The 20,805-nt window shown below is 36.3% G+C and overlaps 1 protein-coding gene across 3 annotated transcripts in view; it reads right to left on the bottom strand.

The window, feature by feature from the left end:
• The window catches only part of LOC127429210 (neuronal PAS domain-containing protein 2-like), a 106,148-nt gene that overhangs the window by 29,763 nt on the left and 55,580 nt on the right, over window positions 1–20,805 (bottom strand). For all 3 annotated transcript variants that reach the window (XM_051678097.1, XM_051678107.1, XM_051678089.1), the window contains 3 exons: window positions 6,432–6,827; window positions 5,831–5,887; window positions 1,692–1,846 (listed from right to left, as the gene is read on the bottom strand). In XM_051678097.1, coding sequence (XP_051534057.1) covers window positions 1,692–1,846; window positions 5,831–5,887; window positions 6,432–6,505 — 286 coding nt within the window. In that variant the 5' untranslated portion in view covers window positions 6,506–6,827. The remainder of the gene's footprint in view (window positions 1–1,691; window positions 1,847–5,830; window positions 5,888–6,431; window positions 6,828–20,805) is intronic.

Here is a 20,805-nt window from a genome sequence, read left to right as displayed (position 1 = left end):
CCAAAAAGTTAAATTTTTGTTTCATTTGTCCACAAAACATTATCCTAGAAGCTTTGTGGAGCATGTAGGTCGTCTTTCGCAAACTTGAGACAGTTTTTTTGAAGAGCATTTTCCTCTGTGGTGTCCTCCCATGAACACCACTCTTGTTCAGCATTATTTGTAGAGTAGACACATGAACGGAGCAAGATATTTCTGCAGATCTTTTGCCATTACCCTTGGGTTCTTTTTCCACTTCCTTCAGCATTGCAGGTTGCAGGTTGTGCTCTTGGGGCAGGGGTGCCAAACTATGGCCTGCGGGCCATCTGCAGCCCGCAGACTGCTCTGATGCGGCCCGCAAGAGATTTTGGAAATAGAACATAATTTGGCCTGCAATTGAGAAATTACATGAAATTTGTATTCTGAACAATGGGTGTCCCTATCGAGTTTGGATTCCTCCAGATTTCCACGGAATGATGATTTTGTTATAGGACTGGTATCGGGTTAGATACTTTGCTCATGTACTTTTTCTTGATAAAATCTCCCGATACCTTATACTTTAGGGCATTTTTTGTCACTTTTGGGGGCATTTTTGCCCTGAGCATCCCTTAATTTCTGACCCTGCATTTCTGAACGCTTGTTCTATTACAAGCGTTCTTGATGAGAGAAATATAATTTATTAATACAAAATTGATTAAAACTTGCATAATATTAAGCATACCATATAAAGATGATGCAAAAGTGGCATCTAGCCTGTTTTAAATTATTATTATTACTACAACAGGGCAGCCCGCAACACCTTATTTCTTTGGTTCCCAGTAGAAAAAGTTTGGACACCCATGTCTTGGGGTGATCTTTGCAGGGTACCCACTACAAGGAAAAGTAGCAAGAATGTGGAAGAGTTTCCTCCATTTGTAGACAGTTTGTCATACTTTGGATTGGTGAACATTGAGGTCTTTAGAAATAGTTTTTTAGTCTTTTCCAGCTTCATACATCTCTACAATTGTTTTTCTAAGATCCTCTGACATTTGTTTTGATTGGGGCATGGTTTACATGCTTCTTGAGAAGTTACTGTTTTTATAGGGCACCTACAATTGCAGCTCATTCTCACTGAATCTAACACCTGTCTCCAAATTGGCTTTTTACAAGTCATTAGCCCAGAGGTTCACATAGTTTTCAACCATAGACTGTGAATTTTTAAATGGTATATTCAGCATTGACAAGAACAAGTGAAATTATTTGTTTGTCATTACTTTAAGCAGATTGTGTAAGTCTATTATTAGAACTTAAGTGAAGATCAGACAACATTTTCTGAATAATGTTGTTGAAAAATAATTCCAAAGGTTCCACATACTTTTTCTTGTCACTGTAGCACAGAGATGAATGGGTTCATTCTGCTCTTTAAGTACTCAGATATGCAAAGAAAATAAATAATATTACTGTAAAAGGTAAGATAATGAGATATCAGTTTTCTATAATAGTGAAACTTAAGATTGGGAGGGAAACTTGGGTAGACCAGAGTATACCTGCTAGACCAAATGTAAAAATCAATCTATCTCAAGCATCAATTTTCTTCAAATATTTTTTTCCCCCTCTTAATTAGACTGAGGGAAAGGTTGCATGCACCCAGAGATATTTCATTTTTTTCTCCCACTCCCAGTATTTTATCCCCACTACAATTCTTACAAACAAAACCCTATGACCTTCCCCCTAACCTTTCTGTTGCTGCAAGAAGTCAATGGTCCTCTGCAGGATGGTGGATTTGTCCATCTTGCGGGGATGACCCTGACCCTGCAGCATAGTACACAGCTCTTTAATAAGGACATTGAACTGGTCTCGCCTCTTCTTCTCTGATTTATTACGGGACGCCCTGCAGAGAGAGAGGGAGAGAGAGAGAGAGAGAGAGAGAGAGAGATGACACTCATTGTTTATGACACTGAGAGACAGGAGAGTGAGTGTTTGTGTTTGTGCATGCGTGTCTGTAACTGTTTGCACTTCAGAGGGTGCTATGCAGAGGAGGAACATATAAGCTTAAATGAGAAGGAAAAAAAACGAATGCATGCATGCTGACTACACACAAACATATATAATAACTCTTTTTAAATAATATTTTTTTTACTTACACATTGACCCTGAAACTCCACCTACACATCAAAGAGAAAATTTTTGTTTGTGGTGAAGATGGTGTGCATGTGAAAGTGCGTGTACATACTTCGCTATAGTTTGGGGACAAATTGTCGTCATAGGTCAGCTAAATCTTACAAAACCCACAAAAGGGGACATCCGGGGATGTCCTCAATTGGAAAAACGATTCACATATAAAATAAATAATGTTGTTTTAAATGTTAGAAATGCAAATGTTTTGTTTAGGGGTAGGGTTAGACTATCAGTGTTTCCCATTAATTACCTAGACTGTGACGGCCCGCTAATTTGTCTTATTTGTCCCACCACAGTTTCATAATGAACCGAAAATATTTGTACACTTCTCATAATAACATAAAAAATCTCTAACGTTGTGTATTGCACCGTTGCTTTGGCAAAGCATTTCTCACTCCCAGTCAGCACACGCGCATGCTCACACACCAATTATCTAACTTTAATGTTATTACCAGCGGCTCTGACAACGTAACTATTTTCAGCACCTGAGGAGCGAGTTCAACACAGGTAACCACTTTTGCTTCATTTCTTTGATGGCTCACAAGGCTCGACATTAACGCTTGTCCGGGACAAGTGGACTTTTGAAGGGGCAAGTGAAAGAGAATTTTACTTACCCGACCGGACAAGCAGATTGATTAAAACGTCAATAACAAAAAAAATAACCATCTATATTTGTGATTGCCTAGGTCTGTGTCACTTATTAGAAAGTTCATATTCTTATTCTGCTGTTGAAAGTAATCAAGAGCACGTAATTGTATAATTTGCAAGCGATCTAGTAACAGCTTTGCCCTGTTTGATTGACAGGCGGCATATGTGTATGTGCTGAACATGCGCGTGTTCCAAAAATGCTCGCACTAATGCGCACCTGAACGGTCAAATACATTTCAAAATGCCCGTCTTGGTGAGGTATTCATGTAAACACAGAGAGTGATGTCTAAAGTGAACGTAAACAGCGGAGAAAAAGCGGATTTGTATTAAAATGTCGGACTTGTAAGTATAAATGTAAGCTAATAGACCTGCTGCTGTCTAGTGTGTATTATAATAATCAAACAACCAGAACAAGAAAACGAGAAAACACTCTCTGCTCTTGACTGAATTACTTTAGTAGTTTTAGTTAAAGTATTAATGTATTATAATCATACAGTAAAGACCAGTAGTACTTTTATGTTGCATTTCATTCTGAATGTTTCCTTGAATACTTGATATTGCTGTTAAAAACTTTTAAAGCTGTTAAAAAAGCACTGAATTTTCTTAATTTGTATTTTTGTTCTATTATTTTTAATCTATTTCTGTTCATTGCTGTTTTTATTGTTATTTTATTACTGTTTGTTTACTAGTCTTGAATAATTACTTGAGAACTTGAAACCATTCTTCCATAATTAACATATTAGTTAGTGTTATTATTTGTTGTGGTATTAAAGCTGGTATTGAGAATCGTCAAATTTCACTACCAACTACTGAAATTTTGGTATTGTGATAATGTATAGCCTTTATTGTACATGGTAGATCTTGCTGCAATAACATGATGAAAAAGTAGATCTCTTTCCATAGAAGTGTGAGCACCCCTGCTGTTAATGGTGGCGATGGAGGCTTTCCTTTATTTGACTACCATACGTCACATAAAATAATTATCATATGACAATAGCCTCCTCCCCTACCCAGTGCAGTTTACATTTCTGTCGCAGAGAATTGAGTTGATTGCATATGTACACTATTAGGTTGGGCATCGGTAATAATTTTAGAAAAATATACAACATAAACTTTGACATGTTACTTGAGCATGTAACTTAAATGTCCTTTTTTCTCTCCGGACAAGTAACTTTTTTACTCGGACAAGTAAACGACCAATTTACTTGTCCAGAGGACAAGCACATGACAGTGCTTCATGTTGAGCCCTGGCTCAAATGTATGCTCTAGTCGATTTTGTGTTTTGACCATTTGTGAACTGCGTTAAACTCTGTTTTGTTTACACTTTGTGGGTGTGGCTTTTTTGCCGTGTCATCACCATTCATATATATATAACCACTGTTTTTATGATTAAATTACTACTATAGCACAAAATTGTTTACAAGAGCACAATGTTCTTCATAGATCCAGCCCCTTAATTTAGCTCTCAAAGTGCACCAGATTGATGCATTTAACTTTAAAATGTACAAAATTTTCTTACAGGGGACCATGCCCCCAGACCCCCCTAGAGGGTCCGAGGTCCACCCACCACAGTCTCACAAAATCCTGTGGGAAACACTGACTATAGTAGGTACAATTGGCTTTCTGTGAAAACAAGAGACGTTTATGGGATATCCTCATTTAGAAGGCTAAATAAATGTGTGTGTGATTTCTGATAAGGAAATGGTATAGCATTACTAGTGAACATGGTAAATCTAAAGTGTATTTTATACCTGGTTTCTTATGGTAGCATCTCTGCACCTTAACATCTGTCACACAACCTTATTTCTATTATGCTCATTTTACAATCACAGACAGCCTTTAGTTAATGTATGTGGTCACTGCCTGAGAAATCTATAGTTTGTTTTTAGAGGTGAAAGATTTTAGGCTTCCAGCTAATAGTTTACAAGAGCCTCCGATTTAAACTGTGTATGTTTTCAAACGTGCCCTGCATCCAATCCTGTGGAAACATTACCTAATGAGTAAAATTACTTAATGTTACCTGACTGTACACTCACTGAACACTTTATTAGGAATACCTGTACACCTACTTATTCATGCGATTATCTAATCAGCCAATCGTGTGGCAGCAGTGCAATGCAAAAAATCATGCCGATATGGATCCGGAGCTTCAGTTAATGTTCACATCAACCATCAGAATGGGGAAAAAATGTGATCTCAGTGGTTTAGACTGTGGCATGATTGTTGGTGCCAGACGGGCTGGTTTGAGTATTTCTGTAACTGCTGATCTCTTGGGATTTTCATGCACAACAGTCTCTAGAGTTGATTCAAAATGGTGCCAAAAACCAAAAACAACCAGTGAGCGGCAGTTCTGCGGAAAGAAACACCTTGTTGATGAGAGAGGTCAACGGAGAATGGCCAAACTCGTTCGAGCTGACAGAAATGCTACAGTAACTCAGATAACCACTCTGTACAATTGTAGTGAGCAGAATAGCATCTCAGAATGCACAACACATCGAACATTGAGGCCTAAGGGCTACAACAGCAGAAGACCATGTCGGGCACTTTATTAGGACCATAGTGTTCCTAATAAAGTGCTCAGTGAGTGTATATCAATAAAGGATGAAATTAACTTCAGTAGCTATGGAAACATGTGCTGCTGACAGTGTCTTACTGTGGTACACACTGGCTACATTCACGCAGTCAAGTTTTTGGTACTGACAACTATATTTAATATCAAGTCTTGAATTGTCTTGTGCATGCAACAGCTTACAGGAGCAGCTCAAATACTGTTTGTATATGGGCAAGAAACTGAATAGATCTATGTAACTGCGATAGACGGCTATTTTCACCACTCTGTTTCTTTTTGTCTCTCTCTGTCAGCCCTATGCACTCTTACACAAGGAAAAACTTTTGTACTGAGAGAAAGAAAGTGTGACGTGTTTTTAGAGGTGTGATTTCCTGAATGTCTCTGGACATAATTAAAGTTCACAAGTTTAGAGTTTACTGTGGCAACATATTATCACATTAATGTATACTATTACTATGAAGAGCACACACAAAACACTACCTTTTTGCTCTGTCCTTCTCATCTTCGTCCATTAAATCATCCACACAGCTGCTCGTGCTGCAATCAGATGAAAATATATTTTCTTCAGTATTCATTTACCTCCATCAAATCCTCAAAGAACAACATAACATGACAACTAGATTTTAAACATATTATGAACCTTCTTCCATTAAAGGAGTAAGTTCACCCAAAAAGTAATATTTATGAATATACAAGTTATTATTTATCCAACCTCATGTCTTACCAAACCCATTTGCGTACTTTTTTCATTAAACACAAAAGGAGACATTATGTAGAATCTTCTTAAAGGTGTTCTATAAATAACGACCTAAATTTTGGTCTGTTCCTCACACAAAGTTATGGTGTGCCTTCAGAAGTCCTGGAATATTGCACATGAGTCACATGGACTACTTTTATGGAATTTTAATTGTGTTTTCTTTTTTGGAGCTTGAGGGGGTGACAATAATGACAATAATGACAGAATTTTCATTTCTTGGTGATCTATTCCTTTAAGGCACGTATTAGTTTGACCATTTGTAATCATTAGGGCCAATGTATTACATTTACATTTTGTAAATGTATGTATTAAATCCATACTCACTCCCATTCCCTCCGGCTGGATGGACAAAGGCCTCCAAACTCCAAAAGGTTGTCCATGCTCACTCCTTCTCCCATTCAGGCCACCTGAGAAGGCTGGCGTGTCCCATTCGCGTCTTCTATACTCAAAACACCCTTAGAAAGGCTAATAAATGCCACACACTAACCACCTAATGCTAGTGGTTAGCACTACTTACAAATCTCTGATGGCTAGCTGCTGGTGTTAACCTGCTTATAACTGGCAACCAATGCACGCTGCTTTTGTGTCCTTATGGCTAGCCAGTACTTAAATGCCAAGATATCGTTTATTGTTACTTTTGACTTCCAGCGTAAAACTGCTAATGTATGCTTGCAAAACTTTGTTCTCTCTCCATGAGGTTAGTGATGCAAACAGCAGGACCTGTGGAATAAAAGAAGAGTGTGTTTTAGCTCAAAGTTTTGAAATTAAAAGCATTCTAAGCAAAGCCACAAGTGGAAATTTCTACATTGTCTCAACAAAAGGCTCAAAAAAATGTAAATAGAATAACAAAACAGAACTGCCAGTGAATTTTTCTTTCTTGCTTGCTTTGTCCTTTTAAAGGTGCACCAAGTAATTTTTTGCTGGCCAATATGACAGTGGTATTAAACTTTATTCTGGTACTTACCAGTATAGATACAACATCATGCAACAGCAAAAATTTGAAATGACTTGAGAGAATGAGAGAACATCTCATTTCAGTGTACATAATTTTACACAGATCAAAATAATTATTCATTTATTTAGGTATATTTTCCCCAGTGGATTAAGTTACTTAGTGCACCTTTGATGTTTGATGTTTTGACACAAATCAGAAAGTCTTCTACAATACACAGCTACATTCTTGGGCATAATATAACTAAAATGTAATCGGATAAGTTAGCTGAGCTTACATCACAGTTAGGGTTGGGAATTAATAACAGAGAATAATTATTTTTTTAAGATACCAAAACCATATGATTTTCATGACTTTCGGTTCCGTTAACAGTTCCCGAACATGCAATTTGCAGACAAAATGAACATGTGCACCTTCTAAGCCAACAGCTTGAAACACAGCATGTTTTATAAAATAATAAATTAATAAATGAAATATCACATTTTTCTTTTAAGAGAATTTCTATTTAATATATAGTTAGGATAAAATATTGGAATGCATTTATGCCTCTAAAATGTCTCTGAAAACAGGCCTTTTACCAGAATTGTATTACATTTATTTCTGATTTGTTATATCTGTTCTTTTAAAATCTGAAATTATCTCATCATTTGAAAACAGTCTGCTGAAGTCAGTAGATGCAATAAGAATAAGATTTTCCTCAAGTGTTACAAGTATTGTTAATGGAACCATTAAGAAACCAGAATCACTAAAAAGAGGCATCAGAATGTGAACCAGAATCATTAAATTCCTTCCAATTCCCATCTCTAAGAGCAATGCATTCTGACATTGCCTTCTTCAACCAAGGATATATCCATTACTGCCTCAGAATTTTTTTTATGACATTTTTAAAGATTTTAAAAGCCTAATGTACCAGTAACATTATTTGCTCTCTCCCCCTCTCTCTTTCTCAGGGGAATGCATACAGTGGCAAAAAAAATAAATAAAAAAAAAATATGTGAACTCTTTGGAATTGCCTGCATTTATGTACAAATTTGTCTTAAAATCTGGCTTGATCTTCATCAAAGTTACAATAATGAACAAACACAATCTGCTTTAACTAACACACAAATTACATCAACAATATCTAATTAGAGTCAGGAGTTGGCAAACCTGGCATTCAATTAATGAGATTGGAGGTTTGGGTTAGAGCTACTCTGACTTATAAAAAGCACTCAAACATTTTGAGTTTGCTATTCACAAGATGCACCTGCTGACGTGGACCATGCCTTGCAAAAAAAGAGATCTCAGAAGACTGATCAAGAATTGTTGCTTTGCAAATATCTGGAAAGAGTTACAAAGTTATCTCAAAGAGCTTAGATATTCATCTGTCCACAGTTAGACAAACTGTCTACAAATGGAGATGATTTATTACTGTGGCTACTCTCCCTAGAAGTGGCCGTCCAAGATGACTCAAAGGGCACACCACAGAATGCTCAATGAGGTAAAAAAAAAAAAAAAAAAAAAGAAGAAAAAGAACCCTTGGGTGACAGCTTAAGACTTGAAGGAAAGACTTGAAGAAATGGTTAACATTTTTGTTCATGAGTCTTCTATATGGAAAACATTAAACGGGCATGGTGTCCATGGCAGGACACCAAGAAGGAAGCCACTTGTGGTGAGATCACATTTTATGACCAATTAATGCAAAGAAACAGCTAATTCCAAAAAGTTCACATACTTTTTCTTGCACTGTATAATTTTTAATGGTGCTATGTGCTCTACAGCCTGACCGAAGTCCAAAAATTATTCAAATCTATGTTCTAGGATTCACAGAAAGCTTGTGTCGAATCAGCAGGATACATCACAGTTATTAATATGTGTTTGATCAATTTTAAACTTTAAACTTTGCCCTGTGCTCCCTTAACTAATTCTTAATGGTTTATGGGTGCTTTCACACCAGCGCTGTTGGTTTGCACCTGAGTCCAGAGTGGTAAACAGCTGCTGCTAGTACTCATGTTGATGGTGTAAGTGTAAAGCAGTGGTACAGCACCCAAAAATATAATGTGAAAAGACCCCTGAGGAGGCAGGGGAAGAGGGCTGAATCGAACTCAGGATCAGACCATGCAATCAAACCAAGTGTAAAAAAAAAAAAACATTCTAAGGAATGTGTTGATGGTCACTGAAACACAGAACCTGTTTATCATCTACTGTTTTGTGTCACTCAATAACTGCTTGCACTCGTTTCTCACACCAGCCTTTTGCTATGATGAAGATTTGGGGTTTATCAAAGCAGTTAAGTCTAATTATTAAGTCTAATTAAAATTAGCTGAAGAAATGACACCTTGGTCCAGACCATAATAGTACCATTTTGGACTGTGTCTTAAATGGACACAACTGTGCTTCTTACATTCAGTTTATGAATTTCTGGATTAAACATGCTTAACACAATATCTGATGACCAAGTAAGAAAAAGTGTGCGAGAAGTATCATGATGACACCTAGGCTTAAACGTGAATGCAGCATTGGTACAACCCTCAGGAAACATTACATCAGCAAGGAGTGCTGTGACCTAGAAATATCCTTTCTGACTAGCTCTTTTCATAATCCAATGCAACAGAAAAAAAAGAGAAGAGTGTGTGAAAGAGTGAAAGAGAAAGTATGCGCACTCGAATGTACACGTACAAATGATCTAACAAGACGAAGGGAAACTATACATACTTCTAAAAGAAGAAAACAGTACTCGTAGTATCGAGTTGAATTTAAAGCTAAAACATTCACTGTTTGACTCTCGATGTAAACAACAAGCAAGAAAAATCCTTGCATTGTGCTGATGTGTATTTGTATGTGTGTTAAGACCATAATAATGAAAAATCCTGACACAGCATTTCTCCAGCCATGGAGAGGATTAGATTTTGTTACATTTAATTTAATTAGCATACAATTTTTGTTTTGTTACGAGATTCTCTGCAATTAAAAGATTAGCTTTAGTAAGTGTTGTGTATTCTTGACTGCCAATCCAGGTATTTGCCAGTTTAATTTCAAGTTCTATGTCATATTCTGTGTCGTATGCAGATGGTCAGTGCTTTGCAAGTTACATATAGAATAGAAAAATAAAAATAAAATAAATAGCACACAGAAATTTCCAAAAAAATTAAATGAGTAGTAATATCATATACCATATGTAAATTTGATTGATGAGGGGGCGTGCCTGGAAGTAGTTGACAGATGTTTATGTTTGATAACAATAGCCGGAAGTAGACCGTAGATGCTGGAACAACACCTCTGGTGCTTAACAGCATGTTTCCCCATTGACAGCCAATACAAAAACAACCATGTATTCTGACTAAATATTTTTTTTTACAAGAAACATTTTGATCACAAACATTGCATTACATTGTACTACATCTTTTTCCGATGACCGATTTTTTTTGGCGGGCTGCTAAAAGCAAGAAATGTACTTTTTCCCCATCTCATACTTTTGACATCACAGCTCATGCATGAGCCTGAAAGCACCGGCAAAGCTAGAGCACTTACTCGCGTGAAGTTAGAAACAAACTTAATTTGCATCCTTGTTTGACAGACAGCAAGAGACGATGATAAGACACCTGTTTACTACACTTCATGTGCATATTTTATGCATTTGACAACATGAGTAATCAAATAAACAAGAGGTAACTCTTGATTTTGCAGTCTTGTGTCATGGTTATTTAAACAATATTGATTATAGCAGTGTGTTAAAAACCGTATAGTGAATTCATTTGTAATGCATATTTGTATTAATGTACACCTGCAGCGAATGATCACTGGTGGGTCAGCAATAAAGGAAAAAGTTAATTAGTATAAACGTGATAGTGGCTGTCATTTGGACGATTTATGTATTTTATTTTGTATTGAAGGTCGACATGCCAACAGGTGCAGCTTTTAATTGTGCTAATCGCCACTCTTTGGGGTCTAATGTAACATTCCAGCAGTAAGATATTGAATTAATTATTAACGCGTATAGCAACTCACGTCACGACTGGTGCTAAGATGGCACCTATTTCCGGGGTGGTCGCGGGGACCCTGCGCCAACTAAGAACTGCAATAGAGATGAATGGGAATGCTAATTCATAGCTCTCAACAGGTATTTTAGAGCTCCTTGATTTAAACGACATTGTATTAGGTTTAGTTGCATATATTGCAATAAAATGTATTTTTGTATTTAATGAATGGAATGTCTTAATAATGTGGCATTTGAACCAGGATCGTTGAAAAACATAAACAATGAAACAAGATGACTAGTATGTCTTTTTGTTCATTGTGTACATAATATAACCACTTTTACCTTTGTCTGCAACATTTCCCACAAATCTGTATTCAGACTTACACTGTATAAAGTGCTAACCTGCTATTGTTACCTTGAGGTACTACTGTATTTCTACTTGATCTAACATGTAAAATTAGTTTTGTTAGTGTAAATTAACATGCTTAACATGTTGATTCAGACATGTTAAATAATACTCCGGAGGCCAAAAGTTTGGAATAATGTACAGATTTTGCTCTTATGGAAAGAAATTGGTACTTTTATTAACCAAAGTGGCATTCAACTGATCACAAAGTATAGTCAGGACATTTACTATTTTACAATTACTATTACAATTTGAAAAGAACTACTTCAAAGAGTTCTCATCAAAAAATCCTCCACATGCAGCAATGACCGCTTTGCAGATCCTTGGCATTCTAGCTGTCAGTTTGTCCAGACACTCAGGTGACATTTCACCCCACACTACCTGTAGCACTTGCCATAGATGTGGCTGTCTTGTCGGGCACTTCTCACGCACCTTACAGTCTAGCAGATCCCACAAAAGCTCAATGGGGTTAAGATCCACAACACTCTTTTCTAATTATCTGCTGTCCAATGTCTAAGTTTCTTTGCCCACTCTAACCTTTTCTTTTTGTTTTTCTGTTTCAAAAGTGGCTTTTTCTTTGCAAATTCTTCCCATAAGGCCTGCACCCCTGAGTCTTCTCTTACTGTTGTACATGAAACTGGTGTTGAGTGGGTATAATTCAATGAAGCTGTCAGCTGAGGACATGTGAGGCGTCTATTTCTCAAACTAGAGTCTCTGATGTACTTATCCTCTTGTTTAGTTGTACATTCTGTCCTTGTTAGAGTCAGTTGTCCTTTGTCTTTGAAGACTGTAGTGTACACCTTTGTATGAAATCTTCAGGTTTTTTTGCAATTTCAAACATTGTATAGCCTTCATTCCTCAAAACAATGATTGACTGATGAGTTTCTAGAGAAAGCGATTTCTTTTTTGTCATTTTTGACCTAATATTGACCTTAAGACATGCCAGTCTCTTGCATACTGTGGCAACTCAAAAACAAACACAAAGACAATGTTAAGCTCCATTTAATGAACCAAATAGCTTTCAACTGTGTTTGATATAATGGCAAGTGATTTTCTAGTACCAAATTAGCAGTTTAGCATGATTACTCAAGGATAAGGGGTTGGAGTGCTGGCTGCTGGAAATGGGGCCTGTCTAGATTTTATCAAAAATAATTTTTTTCAAATAGTGATGGTGCTGTTTTTTACATCAGTAATGTCCTGACTATACTTTGTGATCAGCTGAATGCCACTTTGGTGAATTGAAGTACCAATTTCCTTCCGAAACAGCAAAATCTGTACATTATTCCACATTTTTGGCTGCCAGTTTACTTTTGACTTGAATCGAAGCAGTTAATTTTGATGTTACTACATGAACCATGTTTTTTAAGTGAACATTTTTGTTTTTTCAGTGTACACATTGGAAATTAAATGGACAGAAAGTATGTCAATAGCATTGTCCCTTAAAAAAGCTTTGTTGTTTTTGGCAGGGAAATATACCAAATGAATACTGCTAAATGCATGCTGTCTGTACAGCGTATTTTTTGTTTATGCTTTGTTTGTGTACTGTCCGTATACTATGGTTTGAAATAAGAGAAGCTACATTTAACAAATACTTTAAATCAATTGCATCTTGACTGTACTCAGGAAAAATATTTTCATTGCCTTTATTGTGTGCATCTAACCCAATAATGTGTAGTGTTACACGTACCTTGAAATTCAACATTTTTTAAAATTAATAAATATTCTACATTTAGTCATGGCAATATGTATTATTATTAACATTTATGTCGATCACTTCTTGAATATCAATCTTAGTATCCATAAAATGTTCTACAGTCAGATGTAATTTAATTTTACACACAAGACCTGGGTAATATGAAAAGAAATATGAATATAAAGTATGAAGATCCGCCCACATTTATGCACAAAAACACACACTCTGTGTTCTGTCTGAGTTCCATCGGACTAATCCACTGTAAGTGTCTGACAACCTTTGAACTACAGATTCATATTAATTCACCCTAAAGAATGAAATGAAAAAAAAAAAAAAATGATTAAAAAGAAGACCAAGAGAGATCGAGACACAGCAAACTCTCTGCTAATAACAATAAACACAGTACACACAGTTACAAAAAACTCAACAAACTCTGATAACAGTAAATGTAGCAAACTCTCAGCTAATAACAAACTCAGCAAACTCTGTAACAAAAACACAACAAACTCTGATAATAGTGTAAACAGAAAACATTCTGCTAATAGTATACACAGCAAACATTCTAATGAATATAACAAAAAAGAAAAAAAGTCTGTTAATAATAAACACTCATTCTTGGTTACAAAAAACATAAAAGCAAACTTGGAGAAGTATTTGCTAATAATAAAACAGCAAACTCTGTGCTAACAGTAAACACAACAAACTCTGAGAAGAGTAAACACAGCAAACTCTCTGCTAAACTCTCTGTTAATAAGGAACACAGCAAACTCTATTGTATTAATGAACATATCAAACTTTCTGCTAGTAATAGCAAACAAACACTGATAAAAATGAACACAGCAGACTTCAACATATCAACTACACTAATCATAATGAACATAGCAAACTCTGCTTATAATGGACTCAGAAACCCTGTGCTAATGTTGACCTGCTAATATAAAGACAGCATGAATTCAAGAAAAACATGAACTCAACAGAGTTCAAATTAACCCAAGTCAGCATACTACTTTAACATCAGTGATGAAAACTAAAAACTGCTAATGAAAACCAGTCAATCAACATTGTTTTTACACATTCATGATATGACAACACAATTATGTCTTTCAGCAGTTTCTGAGTTTGCCAAACTGAGATTTGATATAGTATTTCTCTCTATCACACCATTCAGCTCAACGTGAACACGTGTTACTTTCTTTTCTTATCCACTCCGCAAACAACACTGGAAACCATTTATAAAGCATGTATAAATTGTTTATAGGCATTCAAAGAGAAGAGACGAGAATGAGTCAACCACATGAAGGGAACCACTCAGAAATGAAAGAAAATCTTACTCTCATGCAGAAAGACTTGAATTTCTCTCTCTATATTTGTCTCTCTCACCAACAGACAAAAAAAAATCCCAAGTAAACCGGACACCCCTCCTTACCCAATCACAAACACACACACTTTCTTAATTTACTTTTCACACACACACACACACACACACACACACACACACACACACACACACACACACACACACACAAACTTTCTTAATTTACTTATTTTTTCAATTTCAGTTCATCATTAAAAAAGGACAAAAACAAATACTGGATGTCTGATCTAGTTTTTAGCTTTGCTGAAAGGCAAAGATCGATGCCCTCTTCATGCACTGATAATCAGAAAATTTTCCAGATGATTATCGATATAAATCAGAATTTTTTTCAGATATACAGTGAATAAGGCTACTCCTTGCACAATAGTTTTTGTCTCTTCAAACATATTTCTCAACACATCTTTGGTAAAGTTTGAGAGCCAGTGTCTGGCAGACAACATAAAATTACAGACGGAGCCGAGCCACAATCACTTTATCTAGGTCTGTTAGTTTGATTTAGCAAAAACCAGACTGGTATGATTTCAGTCGGACTAAAGCATTTAAAAACATGACATTTTAAAAAGTCCAATTATTACTTTAAAACTGAAATCAAACTTTTAAAGTGCATGTAAACGCACTCATTGACTAGTCAGTTGTTGGATGACCAGTCGACCATTGAACTTGTTCACATGTACAACAGAAAGGCGTTTATTGCGAGAAAGCTTCTTAAGACTTGAAATTGGCATATGCTTTTACGTGCACTCTGTTATTGGTTTTCTCCACAGCAATGTAATTTACCCGCAAAGCTTGTGTAAATAACAAACATAGGATCCGAGAAAAACATAGCTATTTTACTCTCTGTTGCTTCGCTTTATTTCCAGATGTTCCAGAGTTGTTGCTGTGTTTGTTTTCTAAACTTTCTAATCGCAACCTGCAATGGAATTTGCATCAATAGAGGGGTTGTCCTCTTACGTAAAACTATGGGATTCCCCAGTATCCTTGAATGTATATACGTGCACGTAAGGGACAGTAGTCGATATTTTAAATTGCCGTGTATACAACCCCAATTCTGAACAAGTTTGAACAGTATGAGAAATGCATGAGTAATTTGTAAATTATTTTCACCCTTTTCTATATTGAAAGTACTACAACTAAACATTATATGATGTTTTACCTTGTGAATTTAATTTTTTATTTTTATTTATAGTAATTTCAAATCAGATGATTGCAACATGCTCCAAAAAAGTTGGGACAGTCAAGCATTTACCACTGTGAAACATCACCATTTCTTCTATTAACACTTAAAAGCATATAGGCACTGAAGACACAAGTCTTAAGTTTAAAAAGTGGAATTGTCCCCCATTCATCCATTATGCAGGTCTTCAGCTGTACAATTGTACGGGGTCTTCATTGCCATATTGTGCGCTTCATAATGCACCACACATTCTCACAACTGGAGATGGTCAGGAATACAGGCAGGCCAATCTAGCACCCCCACTCTCTACTTATTCTGCCAGTATGTGGTTTGAAGTTGTCCTGCTGATAATTACAGGACGTCATTGGAAAAGATGGTGCTGGATGGCAGTATATGCTGCTCCAAAATTTGTACATATCTGTCTGCATTAATGGTGCCCTCACAGATGTGCGAGTTACCCATGCTATAAGCACTGACACACTACTGGCCCATACAGACACTGGCTTTTGGACTTGACGCTTATAAAAGCTTGGATGGTCCTTTTCCTGTTTGGCCCGGAGAAGATGACGGCTGTGTTTTTAAAAAACTAAAAAAACACAGTTCCACTGTTCTACTTTCCATCTAAGATGAGAAAGAGCCCAGAGAAGTCGGCAGTGCTTCTGGACAGTGTTGATGTAGGGCTTCTGCTTTGCATAGTAAAGTCTTTACTTGTATCTGTGGATGCAGCGGCGAATGGTGTTGACTAACAAAGGTTTACTAAAGTAATCCCAAGCCCATGTTCATGATATCCATTACAGATGAATGATGTTTTTTAAGACAGTGGCATCTGAGGGACCAGAGATCACGGGCACTTTTTGTTCTCAAAGTGCTGGATTATTTGCTGAAGCATCTGTTTGCAAATTTACAAGTCTTAAATGATCCTTGTTCTTGAAGGACTAGGCTGTTTTTGGAGGCTCCTTATATACTATGACACAATTGCCTCACCTGTTTAACATCTCCTGTTTCACATCGCCTTGTTATTTTAACTCGTCAAATTGTTATTAGTCTTAAATTGCCCCTGTCTCAGCTTTTTTGGAGTGTGTTGCAATCATCCGATCTGAAATTACTGTACATAAAAAAAAAAAAAAATGAAATTCACAAGGTAAAATATCATATAACGTGTAGTTGTAGTGTTTTCAGTATAGCAAAGGTTGAATATAATTTATAAATCACTCCTTTTTGTTTTTATTAGCATTTTTCATACAGTCCCAACTTTTTCGGAATTGGGGTTGCAAAAAGGTATATTTTATAGTCTATGTGGTTTTCCCTTTTCCCACTGTATTCCCAGTGTGTTGAATTCTTTCCCCTATGTTGACTTGTTGATAAGATGTATGGCTCTATCCTATGACGTTAGTTATCCGGTCTGTTCCACGCGCATGTGCACTCTTCAAAAACCTTTAAAAATGCCGCTAATGCATTTACATGATGGCCACACAAGTCACGGTCTCTGGGAAAAATCTGGATGTGTTAAATCGCTTTCTCCTAATCCCTTAAATGGTGTAAGGAGAGCGGCGTTCTTCTTTACATGACGTTTCAGTACGGCGCTTTCTGCAAAACTCTGGATTACACCTTTTTGTAAGTGCATGTAAACACTATCATTATGACCCATCCCGTGTGTGTGTGTGTGTGCGCATGCAGGTTTGGGTGGTTTACAAGGACATTTTTTTAGGTTACAAACTGGAAATTACAAGGGTATTATGCTATAAATGTGGTTTATGAGGACATTTCTAATGTCTCCATAATTCAAATCACTTAAAAAAAACATACTAAATTATGTTTTTTGAAAATGTAAATATACAAAAAGTTTTTTGTGAAGGTTAGGTTTAGGGGTAAGGTTTGGGTTAGGGGATAGAATCTATAGTTCATACAGTATAAAAATCATTATGTCTATGGAGAGTCCTCATAAGGGTAGCCGCACCAACGTGTGTGTGTGTGAGAGAGAGAGAGTTCTTTCTACCTGACTGGCCACACAGAATCCGCCTTCAGCCACACCATGCGATATGCATTAAGCTCACACAGAAACATGTTTACAGCCAGCAGCACAGACTCAGATCACACACACACACACACACACACACACACACACACCAATGTGTGCAAATCAAAGTTCAAATTCAAAGTTTGATTCTTAATTCTAGAGACACACATTCCAGCAAACACTAAAAGGCAGAGAGTATAGACTGATATATTAACAACACACACATAAGCATACAAACACCTAAACACTCACATAAACACACGTGCACAAAAGATGGGAGTGTGTGAGAAAACAGCCGCTGGGTTTAGAGAGAGGTCAAAGGTCACAATGGGAGGAGTAAGTAGAGAGGGTCCCAAGAAGCATTTCGGAAGTAATGGAATCATTGGAGAAAATTACAGCAAAGTCACGAAAACACAATGTTGGTACCGATTTAAAGGAGCGTTAATGCAACATTAGCCCAGAGATGTACGCACTGACTTTATAGGCCTCATTTATGAAACACAAGGAGAACGAATTTCTGTGTAAATCATTCATAAAGCCATTCATACATAAACTGTTGCACTGAATTGAATGCAATAATTTGCACAACAATGGTATAATGAACGAATTACACAGAAATCTATTCTGCTTGTGTTTAACGAATAATGCGAATTTTGTATACATGAACACAATGTTCAGTAGTTTAATTTAGGGATGCACCGATACCACTTTTTCTCTTCCGATCCAATTCCGATATCGGAAATCTCAGTATCGGCTGATACCGATCCCAAGCAGATACCAGTGTTGTTTTTTTGCATAATCAGTTTAGAATATCTTTACATTATTTTGTGGAAATAATTGGGAGTACTCTTTAATATGTAAAGAAACACAAACCTCTAACTACACATAATTTCAATATAAATGTATAGCTTATTAAGAAACAATTTATTATTGACTAGTATACTGGATAATGTAGCAGCAAAATTAACAGTAATTCCAGTCTTCAAGTCTTCAGTAGAAAAGAAACCAGTGTTTTTCCAAAAAATAATTCAACTTGCATCTGCACTTTAAAGGATTCAGATCTCTTTTTTGTTCAATTTAGTTGTAAGACATCAGTCCACTTTTCATTCACACAGTTCTTTTTTGGAACCCATTCTACTTAAATATTGTTATAAATTGTAAACAAATACTAATGATGACAATAATAATAAAAATAATAATAATAATAATAATAATAAATTGTTATTAATATTATTATTATTGCCTTAATTTTAAATACAACAGTAAAATATTTCAATCGTGCACTTTTTAAACCCTCATGCTTTTATGTTGACATTCTAAACTCTCCAGGAATGTGTGTATGTCCTGTATGTGTCTGATTGTAGGCAAGTTCATAGCAGTTTAATTAGCTTCTTATTCAAATTCTGGTAAAATGCACCTCCGGTGCCGTTCTAAATTCATATTATAAGTGAACCGAACTATTGAGCATCTACATCTTGAGTAGCGCTCAAATATTGCGCATCGCTGTGAAAAATAAAAATAGCCGTGAGTGTTTGTCAACAGAGCAGCACCATTCACTTACGCGCTGGTGCTGCGCATACTATATATTTACTTATTAAACACAGCCTTTTGTGATTTACAGAGCTATCGCACGTCTTCAAGTGGCTTTGAATAAAATGCACGAGTCATATGAACTGCTTTAATGGTGTTTTTATGGTTCTTTTATGTCATTTTTGGAGCTTGACAGTAACGAACATGACTAACACACAGTATCGGATTTGGATCGGGCTCGTCAGACCGATACCCGATCCATCTAAAAGCTTCAGTATCACAGCCGATACCGATCCAGGTATTGGATTGGTGCATCCCTAGTTTAAATGCTTCACAAAGAGATTTTTGTAGATAAATTCTAATTAATGCTAAATTATAAATGCTGTAGATAAAATCTGATCAAACTTATATTAGCATAGTGACCTGTTCAGAGTTTCCATCCATGTATTTTTATGCACATTTTGGGATATCACAAAAAACTACTGGATGGAAACACCAAGATGCGAATAGAATCTCCAAAATGTGCATAAAAAAAACCTATACACTCACTTGAGGTGGATACATTGTTTATTCGATAAGAACAAATTTGCATAAACTGTGATGGAAACACATTTAACGAATAAACTCCAATTGAATTTATTAGGAATACAAGATGTGCATAAAACACGTCAAGTGACTGAATAACTCGTTCATAAATGGACTAACCAGAGGGCCAATCAATCCCATCTGAAATGTTGCTCTGATCATCCTGAAATAACGGTGTCTAGAAAATTCAAAGCCTGCTAAGAGTTTACATGGCAAATCAGTCGAATACAAACTTGAACTGTGCCGAAGAGCAGATTTATTGACGCTTTTGAAATATACTATATTATAGATCTGCACGGCATAGACATAAGGAAGGTAAAACGTACACACTTGAGACAAGTTCTTCTAGAGTGTTTTGTCTGCATGCTCTAAACCGAGAGTATTTTATTACCAAAAGAGTCATGGTGACTAAGGAAGTGACAATTTTGTTCTTTTGAACACATGGGATGGAACACAGCTTTATTCGCACATTGTTTTTGCAATATTAGGGTTTTCGCATAAATTAAATTCTTAGATGGAAATATATATAGAGAGAGAGAGAGAGATTGATAGACTATAATATGAGAGATGGTGAGTGATCTGCATTGCCTCTCTGTAGCTATCATATTGATACTATCTCTATTGGTACTATCATATTCAGGCAGGGTCGTAGCAAGGAATTCTGGGCCCCCTGACTGTATACTGGTGGGGGCTCCTTTCATATAAAAAAAAATAAAAAATACAGTTAACATTTGTTGTGGGCCCCCCTGGACCTGTGAGCCCCTAGAATCATTACAACCTTTCACTCCACTAAGCTATACGGCCCTGTATTCAGGCTGCATAATTTTTTTAAGTAAGCAGTTATAAAAAGCGTTTTAGAAAATCTCCATTTTCGGTGAAGGAAAACACTGTTCCAGTGTGATTGCGAGGCACAAACGTAGCAAAATCTATGTGGACATGGCTTCCATAGTATTTACATTGTATTCAGAGGTAATTCAAAGAATTTGTGGTCAAAAATAACATGTTATT

The sequence above is a fragment of the Myxocyprinus asiaticus genome, chromosome 3, assembly GCF_019703515.2.
Source record: "Myxocyprinus asiaticus isolate MX2 ecotype Aquarium Trade chromosome 3, UBuf_Myxa_2, whole genome shotgun sequence".
NCBI classification, from domain to species: Eukaryota; Metazoa; Chordata; class Actinopteri; order Cypriniformes; family Catostomidae; genus Myxocyprinus; species Myxocyprinus asiaticus.
Note: the sequence above shows the minus strand (reverse complement) of the source record. Positions and strands in the feature narration are given on the sequence as shown.